The sequence below is a fragment of the Agrilus planipennis genome, unplaced genomic scaffold (genome assembly GCF_000699045.2).
Source record: "Agrilus planipennis isolate EAB-ADULT unplaced genomic scaffold, Apla_2.0 scaffold12, whole genome shotgun sequence".
In the NCBI taxonomy this organism is placed as follows: domain Eukaryota; kingdom Metazoa; phylum Arthropoda; class Insecta; order Coleoptera; family Buprestidae; genus Agrilus; species Agrilus planipennis.
This window is the reverse complement of record NW_020439003.1, coordinates 1,388,994-1,398,633: the sequence shown is the minus strand read 5'-3', so window position 1 is coordinate 1,398,633 and position 9,640 is coordinate 1,388,994. Positions and strand designations below refer to the sequence as shown.

At 31.9% G+C, this 9,640-nt stretch overlaps 1 protein-coding gene across 1 annotated transcript in view; it reads right to left on the bottom strand.

The window, feature by feature from the left end:
• Window positions 1-3,884: 3,884 nt before the first annotated feature.
• Window positions 3,885-9,640, bottom strand: part of LOC108733294 (titin-like) — a 29,272-nt gene continuing 23,516 nt past the window's right edge. Inside the window, exons 2-5 of the mRNA XM_018464388.2 lie at window positions 7,662-7,869; window positions 6,941-7,603; window positions 4,752-4,829; window positions 3,885-4,665 (exon numbers count right to left, since the gene is read on the bottom strand). Coding sequence (XP_018319890.1) covers window positions 3,994-4,665; window positions 4,752-4,829; window positions 6,941-7,603; window positions 7,662-7,673 — 1,425 coding nt within the window. The 5' untranslated portion in view covers window positions 7,674-7,869 and the 3' untranslated portion in view covers window positions 3,885-3,993. The remainder of the gene's footprint in view (window positions 4,666-4,751; window positions 4,830-6,940; window positions 7,604-7,661; window positions 7,870-9,640) is intronic.

Below are 9,640 nucleotides of genomic sequence, written 5' to 3'. Positions count from 1 at the left end.
ATAATATAATAAAATTCTAGGCTGACGGATTTCATAAGGGAGTTCTCTGTAAAAAAGCACATTCTTAATATAGGGACAAAGTGATCATATACTAATTTAAACATTAATGTGTGATTTTACTGAAATTCGAATTAGCAATTTTTTTGTCAAGCTGTAGAGAGAAAGGAAATTGATTTTCCGTGCTCATATATGATTGAAAAAAGTATCCTTAAATTGATATTTGGTAAGGTCAATAATCCATATTACGATTGAGTACCTTTGCCTTTCATTTATGTTATTTGCAAAGTACTAAACACACAGAGCTAACTTTATTACTTATTTAGTTTGTTAATTGTCTATTTTATGATGAGAGTAGAAATTAGCAGTTGCTGGTATAATCTAGTGTTCAGTTAAATTATACTAACCATTCACTTTACAGTTTTTAAACTAGTTTTACGACTGTAATACTATAGAATAATATGATATGAATCTTTCATTTGTTGATATACTTGCTTACTGTCAAAAGTAGTACAAGTTACTACCAATTTATTCACTTATACTGTTAAATGAAATGCAAATAATGCAACCTTACAAGTAAATTTATTCTAATTTTATATCATAAACTGACGTAAAATTTTGTTGCAATTACGTTTCCACAGATAGAGTCCATAAAATTACTAAATGTGATTTGGAGGCCAACCGATCAACAACAATTAAATACGCCCTAATTACATATAATATTGTCTTTCGATTTTCACAGTTCTATAGAACTAAGCTGTATACACTTACGATTTAAAAGGAAAATACATAATATTGTTATATTGTACTCAATCAACTCATTTTTTGATGACATACATAAGCTAATGCTTGAGGATAAATAAAAAAAACGGAGAAAATGAAAAAGGAAAATTTACCTAACTATTAAAGCGATATTTACAATTTCTCCTACTACCCCGTTGTTTCGTAAGCGAAAATAATAAAAATTACGATTTGAACCCGAATGTAAAAATAAAATCCCCGAAGAAATAAGTTTACTAGGTATTTTAGTTGATATTACAAATTAAATTGTAATAATTCAAGAACTTGAAATAATTTTTACAAAACGTCAAAATCTAGATTATTACAAGTTACCTAATAAATTCTACTATTTCTATTGTAAATTTAGTCATTTACATTGGAAAATTGTAATTTTTGCATTTTCATCAAAAATTTGTTTTCTCCGTGTAACTTGTTTTTGTCGCAAACAGTATCCATATTACAGATTCTTTGTACAAAATATGGTTTCGATTATGAAAACAATATATTTGTATAATTGCTTGTGTGAAACGTTGTAATTTGTTAGAGATAATTTGGATTCCGGAATGAAAAGATTTAGTTGCTTTAGCTTTCCCGTATAGTAATACATAAATCATAAACTCAAAATGATTAGGTTGTTATATGAACTAGTGTCTCATAATGTTGATTTAATTTTAAATAAATCTCAGCGTCGTTACTTTTTCTAGTAAGTACGTACTATTAATTAAATTATAATAAACTGCAAGAAAGATGAAGGATTATACATATTGTATAAAAACAACTCTGGTTTTTACGACATTCTGTTGAAGGGTACGTAAAGGTCGTCTAACAAAGCATCGTTATCTGTAAAAACATGCTGGTTTAATATTGTGCTGTAAAAACAGCTTGTGCAATACTTGTATTCGTGTGTATCTTCAGTATTCGTCTGGAATTTGTGGTTAGTATAGGTACGCTAGTGAAATGGTGAAATTTATTGGAACAAATATCGTAATTACAAATTAAAACGCGGCGAACTGTAAGGACTAACATAATTTCAGTGAAAAGTGAACTTTGATTGTATACCTACTGCGAATCGATATTTGATTGATCCTACCTGAACTTGTTGAAAGTGACAAGGTGAGCAAAATTTTATAAAGTAATTGCAATGTTACAATAATTTAGGCGTGATTAGTTACTATAGTAAGATTATCACTGTTAAAATATTAAGCAAACGCTACTAAACGAAATAAGTGGATTCCTTGTTACTCTCCTTACATGCATTTAGACGTTTGTCTTAGCAAGTGAAAGGAACCTATTTTTGGATATGACATCATCCCGTGGAGTCCAATTTAATAATAAACCACTGATAACTGCAGTGGTGAAATTTGCACCTAGGTCGATAGATAGAAAATTAACAATTGGCTAGGTTTCTGAATTTAAATGAATACTTAATGCATCAATAGCTTGCAAATATAATACCACAGTAATAAAGTAAATAAATTTTACATTTGACTGATATAATTAATTCGAACATGTACTATACAATAGTAATAATTATGGCTACGTCTAATTTTGTATACATTTTTAATAAGGGCTTCTTTTAAAAATTATTTGAATCTTTTTGAGTTAAATTCCTGATCGTTACTATTAAATTATGCAGTTTTTGCCAGGGTGGCGCTCAAATAATTAGACAACTTTATGTTTTTGTAACGTTTCGGTTTATTCAACCATCTTCAGACTTTTGAAGTGTTACTGATTGTACACAGATATTAACTTAATTTTAGATATTGTTTCTTGTTGAACCACTGCAGTATGTGAAAGAATGTTTAAAATTAAGTTAATATCTGTGTACAAGCAGTAACACTTCAAAAGTCTGTAGATGGTTGAATAAACTGAAACGTTATAAAAAACATAAGGTTGTGTAATTTTTTGAGCGCCACTCTGGAAAAAACTACATAATTCTTTGGTGTCTAAGATATGCTGTCACCCCAATGAAAAGTCGAAACGTTTGCATTGAAAGATACAGGAAAAAGAAAAATGCAGAAAAAATCTGAAATTGGCTATCCATTCGAAGATTGATGGGAACCTGCGTTTCAGTATAAAAATCATATATGTGAACTTCCTTTTCGTATTGTCCTAGGCATTTTATTGAAACACAAAGAAATTTTGAAACTGTATACTCAGTTGGGTTTCTAATTTTGAATACGTAGTTTTAGAAAACTCCTCCTTTATTTTTACTTCAGCCAGCATCATTAATATGCTAAAAAATTTTTGTGTTTCTGTTACAAAAAGCGGTTTAAATTATATTTGACTAATTTTGAGTACGAAGTTTCAGAGCGCTTCTCCTATATTTTTATTGCAGCTAGGATCACTTTGTGTTAATGAGTTTATATTTTGTAGCCATACTTACAAAACAAATGTTGGAGGTTTGCAAAAATACAGTTAGGTGACTACTTAAGGTTAAGCGACTTTCTTCAATACTTTTTTACAATTTAACCTCTTTCAGTAATTTTCGATTGTCAAGTGATATTTATGACATACCCCATTATATCTATGTACCTACAAATTTTAAAAGAAAAACATTATTTTTAAAAATGTGGTTAACTTCAATGATGCGCCACTGTTTCTGACAAATTGAAAGCAGAAATTTCAGTGGATAATAACTCTATAGGTTTAGGTATAAATAATAGTTTTGGAATTCAAATGTTTTCAGTTGATGAAAACTAAGGTTTTTACAATACTTTAACACTTTAATGTTCAATTTTTATGCTTTCTCCTTCTGCACGTATTATTGTAATTAAAATCAAAGTCTGCGATTAATGTTTCAATTCCTAAAAAGTGATGTCTGTTAATTTGTTTCGAGGATATGGAAGATCAAAAAGGATTGTTAATATTACTTTATTATTTTTCTCAATAACTCGTCAGGAAATTAAAGCCTAACAAAATTTAAATAAACTTCTAACTGGCTTTCATTATTATTCCTATAATACATTGACATATAGGCATATACGAGGGTGGATTGATAAGTTTCCGGCCTGACCAAGAAAAACAAGGTTTTTAAAAATTTTTTTTTTTTATTTCTCAACATAATCTCCTCCNAAGAAGAAATGGTGTTTGTCAGTTGTTTATTTCTGAGATAGAAAAATTATAAAAAGTATAAATAATTAACACAGATAAAAGTAGCTAGTGTAATATGTATGAAACTAATAAACAGTATTTACAGAAAGGTAACAGTCGTGTTTAGAAGTGATGTCCAAAACTATGTCCACCAAAACTGTGTCCACCAAATCCACCAAATCCACCTTCCAGTCCACCGTGGTGTTCCTTAATAAGAATTGGTACTTTCTTTTCAATAAGTACCGGTACTTTTACTGGGACAGGAATTTCCTTGTGAACTGGATAGGGAATTGGTTTGGGCACATGAATGGGTACTTTGATAGGGAAGGGGATCTTGACAGGTACTTTAACTGGATAGGGCACATGCTTTTCGACTGGATATGGAATATGTTTTTCTACGGGTACTGGATATGGTTTTGGCACTAATACTGGATAAGGTTTTTCAACTGGTACTGCAACCTTAACAGGAACTAGTACTGGAACCTTCTTCTCAACAGGTACAGGTACTGGATGAGGTACTGGATAAGGTGTTTCTTTAGTGATGGTTATGGTCTTGATATGACCATGATCACCACCTCCAAATCCTCCTCCAAATCCACCTCCAAATCCACCCCCGATACCATGAGATTCAAAACCGCCTCCGTATCCAAGACCAAAGAGACCTCGTTTATCTTGTTTTTTGCTGTCCCCATCTGAGGTTTCGACTGCCTTTTGATCTTTTACCTCTTCCACTGGTTTCTTCTCTTCCGCTTTGTCAGCAGAAACGAGAACTAAACAGGATACGAAGAGCACCACCTAGAACAAATTCATCCATTAATATTATATTAATTAATGTAATTATGTCAGTTAATAATAGTGCAAAATATAATTGATCCTATTACCTTTATTTTCATTTTGGACCGATTAGTGAAACGAACAACGACTGTTATGTTTTGCTTGGGGATTGGAGTGTTTATATACTAGAGGAGCGACACGGTTGGGAGATGTTAAAACATTTCTTGCTTTCTATATTAATATCCCTTCCTCGTGCGTGTATGTACATATGACGATATTACGGGAATATTAAGGAAATTTGTAACTTCCACTAGACAATAAGTGAATTGCGTATGTATGCACCAGTTTCTTCATGTTATACGATTTACGAACTTATCAACGACTGCAAAACTATACATGGTCTGCGAATGACCTTGGTGTAATCGGTGGTGACATAATTTCACACGAGAGTATTGGGCAGCAGTGTGAGAGATAGATTGATCCAATTTCGGATTTATTGTGCGAAACGCGTGAATTTGTGCTTGCCATATGACATTCGATACTGAAAACTAATGTTGAGGAAAGTTATAAAGAATCGCTTTCTCTTCAAAATAATATTAATCAGTACTACTTATCATTTTTATTTAATTGCACTTCCGCAAATACCAGGATTTTAATCCGGAAGTACGATTTAGCTGTTTGAGATTAATGCTTTTACTTATATCTTTAGGGCTTTACAGTATACTAATATATGTACAACAAGGCAAAATCCTAAGTGTATTTGTGGAGAATATTTGTGATTATTAAGATGTGAGGGTAAGGATATGTTCAAACGTTTAGAATTTTTAAATTGTTAGAATAGAGCATATTAAAATTATGGTTAAGATTGCTTGTAGCTGCTGCCATTTTATAGGAACAATTCTTCAAAGATTTAACAAAGAAGAATTTTCTGGTGAAATCCCAGCATGTTGACGAATAAAAATCTGTTGTTTGTCTTGAAACATTTTTTATTTCTAATTTGAAGAAAATTCCATAAGCTTCAGTGAAGCGATATTTACGTTACAGGTTGTTACCTCTCGTAGAGACGATCCTCTACAAATCGTTAAAGTTTAAATTAAATTTCTTTCCTGGTTATATAAGAAATCTGCTTACAATTAGTTATTTACCTACAATTGCATATTACTACTAATAACAACTTAAGAAGCGACAATAAAAAAAATTACATAATGGAATAGTGTAAGTTTCGCTTGTAATTTACTTCTTGATTGTACCTCGTATATGTAAACAATTGCAGGACAAGTTTCACTTAAACGAATATCTATTAATTTATTCATGAAATGTAAAGGAATCATTCTAAGTGGATAGACGGCAGATACGAACGCTGGTTACGTAATTCTGCGTAATTATCATAAAACTTGACGGTTGTCTGCAATTCGTATCGAATGGGAAATATCAAAAATATGTCATATAATTTCTATTTTTTTAGATAGATATTAAATATTACACTGTTGCAAAATATCTATGCTGAATGTTATGACAATTGACATGTTTTCAAAATTAGATACGTGGCCAGCACCTACGTACTTGTTAATAATAATTAGTTCATGATGACACAGATTAATGCTTGGTAAAAGGCATTCATATCAAGATTAAACAAACATATTTTAAAATTATTGTAAATATATATATCTAAGTCTTTAAAGTGTGACACAATAAGTATATTTTACGAAATTCCCACATGCAGAATAATTGTCTTTTTTATATTTTAAGAAAAGAAATTAGAGCCTATTATTTCGTGTTCGAAACAGTCGTAATTATTTCTCGGGTTTGAATTGCAAATAGTTTCCAATTTTCTTTGGCACATGCAGTTGAAACAATTAAATGTAATTACAGCTCGGTTAACTAGAATTCGGCGAGCATTACACAAACTGCAATGAGAAACACTAACTTCTGTAGTAAGTATTATCCACACCTGCACATTGCAGTTATTAAAGAAAACTAGGTTTTCTATTACACAACATACCCAACTTCCTCGCTCAATTGCGGAGAGTATTAATTAAGTAGAAAATAAAAAAAGAAACAAGAACAAGTACATGTGTATAAAAACAATTTATTTACATCATATAAGCACAACAACAATGAAATTATAAAAAAAATGTGCTGAGAAATCTTCAGTCAGGCAAAAATTATTGCGTCCTCTGATTTACAAATTAAATAAAAAAAAATAATAATAAATTCGAACGCATTTTTCACCTGTAAATGTATTAGGTGCAACAGACTTGTATGCATGATAGTATTGACCCACGTCATATTAAAAATGATGGCCAAAACTATGGTGTTCTAAGCCATGGTGTTCATCTTTTAAATACACTGGGTATTTCTTTTCGACAATAATTGGTACTTTAACTGGGTAGGGAACGTGCTTGTTCACTGTTACCGGATATGGCTTGGGTACTTCTACTGCGAAGGGCACTTTGAACGGTACCTTTACGGGAACCTTGATGGGATAAGGTACTGGCTTATCAACAGATACTGGATAGAATTTCTTAACTTCCACGGGATAAGGCACTGGCTTCTCAACGGGGTAAGCTTTTGGTATCTCCACTGGAACTTTGACGGGATAGTGAACAGGGTAAGGCTTCTTCACTTCGTAGGGAACAGGGTGTGCAACTGGGTAAGGTACTTTCTTTTCGATGGTTATTGCTTTCACATTATGTTCTTCTATATGGTCACCTCCTCCCAAACCACCCCCAAGATCGAAACCGTGACCGCCTCCAAAATCGTGACCACCAAAGTCGTGACCTCCTAATGCGATATCGTGTGAACCTAATCCTCCAGAGAACAGTTCATCTTCTCCTCCAAATCCGTGATGGTCTCCCAGGAGCAACCCTCTTTTCTCTGTCTTCTTGACCTCTTTCTTGTCCACCCCTTTCTTCTCTTCCTCTGCCAAAACAGTAGCCAGGAAGGCGAAAAAAAGAAACTGAAACCAAAGCGCGATTTTGTAAAAACTTTTACTAAATCAACAATTCGTTTCTTACCTTGGACTTCATTTTGACGTGTGTGTTGAAAAACAGATGTGATATGGTAAATATCCAACAGGCGTCTCGTTTATATACTGGTCGTTGCAGAGAAAACTTTCGCTGCTTATTCTCTATGACTGATATCGCAATTAATGCTTTTCAAACATGCGTAAATCTTATGGTCTTCCTTTATGAACTATTTCCTATGCAATAGCCGAAAGAAATGCTAAATAAAAGAATTGAAAATGCTCTAGTTATGTAACTATTGGACTATAGTGTATTGACCATATTGGTACTAATTATTTTAATAATAATTAAGCAGGAATGCGTCAAAACTCGTTTACCCCATATGATCATGAACAGATACAACGTAGCCTAAGTACGCATACACTTTAATCAAAGAATATTAAATAGTGTTTAGCTTTGTGGAGTACCTTTTACCATTTTATAGTTTAAATTAACTATCTTAAGGGTAGTTTCATTATTATGAATTAGTAATATAGAAACTATATGGTCTCACTTAGGAATGAAATATTATTTTTCTTGAATCAATAATAGAAATAATAATTTATGGTGCATATAGCACAAATGTTTCAAATACAAATGGTAGATTCTCTGGTCCAAATTCCTTAAGAGCCCAGAACACAAAATGTAAAAAGATATTATTGTTTAAATTTTACAATGAACATAACCACTAACCTAACATTTTAATCCTTCTATCTACTTTATTTACTAATCAGTGGAAAAAGAAACGATATAATATACTTATAGAAGAAAATGATGAGAATGATTGAAATTAATATATATGACGCCGTTGAGGGTGTAGTAGGTACAATGTAATTAAAACTTAAAGAAAATGTTCATAGCTCCGACAATAAAGATCATAATTCTTAGTTGCTGCAATGAAAGAGAATAATGTTCTTTATCATAATTGTTTCTAAATTTGTAGGCAAGTTCTTTCAAAGGTAATTTTAGCGACGCTTATATATGATCGACGTCCTCATTGCCTTCAAGTAACTGAGCTTCCGATTGAACCGATTTGATGGATGCTTACATTGACATCTCATTGACTAACAAATTGCAATTAGCAGGTTGTTATACATTTCGAAGCATTTGATCTCGGTTTGTAAACGAGAACTAATCAGAGCTCCGGTAAATGATGCAATTAGGAAGAAACTCAAAGACTGAGGAATGCTGATTGATAAGTGGATAAAATGTATACTATTTGCATTCTAACATGGCAGTGTTTGGTAAATGTATTAACCACTTGCAATTTTGGGAACGCGTAGAAAGTACCAGGATTCTAAAATTAATAAAGAAGAACATTGTGAAACTAGTATTTTTCCACTTTTTAGATTAACAATACTTCCGAAAACTTAAAAGGTATTATTACAAGTGTACAAAACTGCGGTTACAATTTACAAATTTTAGAATAAAAAAAAATAAAGTAAAAACAGTAAGATTATTACTGTAAAAAAGATACAACTTTACATAAAGAACTAATAATAATACTACAAAACAAGATTTAATCAGTGATTTCATCCTCTCTGTTTGAAGTAAACTCCAATATATTCACTGGTAAACAATTCCATAAATATCTAAGAAGAACAATATATAATCATCATCATCACAAGGTCGTCAGTCCTGAGACTAGTTGGACACGCACCTCCACTATTTCCTATCCTGAGTTGATTTTCGCATTTCCGTAAAATTAGAATAACCTATATCCTGAACTATTTGCGAACAGTAAACCAATCTAGGTCTACTTCTACCCCTCCTAACTTCCGTTTCTGCCTCTAATATATCTCTGACTATATCTTCATGCCTGAGAAGGTAACCTATCTTGCCTATTTCTTATTCATTTCTATACAGTCCTCTGTTCTCTTACTCTTTCTAATACCTCTTCATTTTTAACCTTTTCTATCCACGGTTTATTATATTATTCGCTTGTAACACCACATTTCGAACGCTTCTAATCTTTTCTTTTCCGCCTCGCC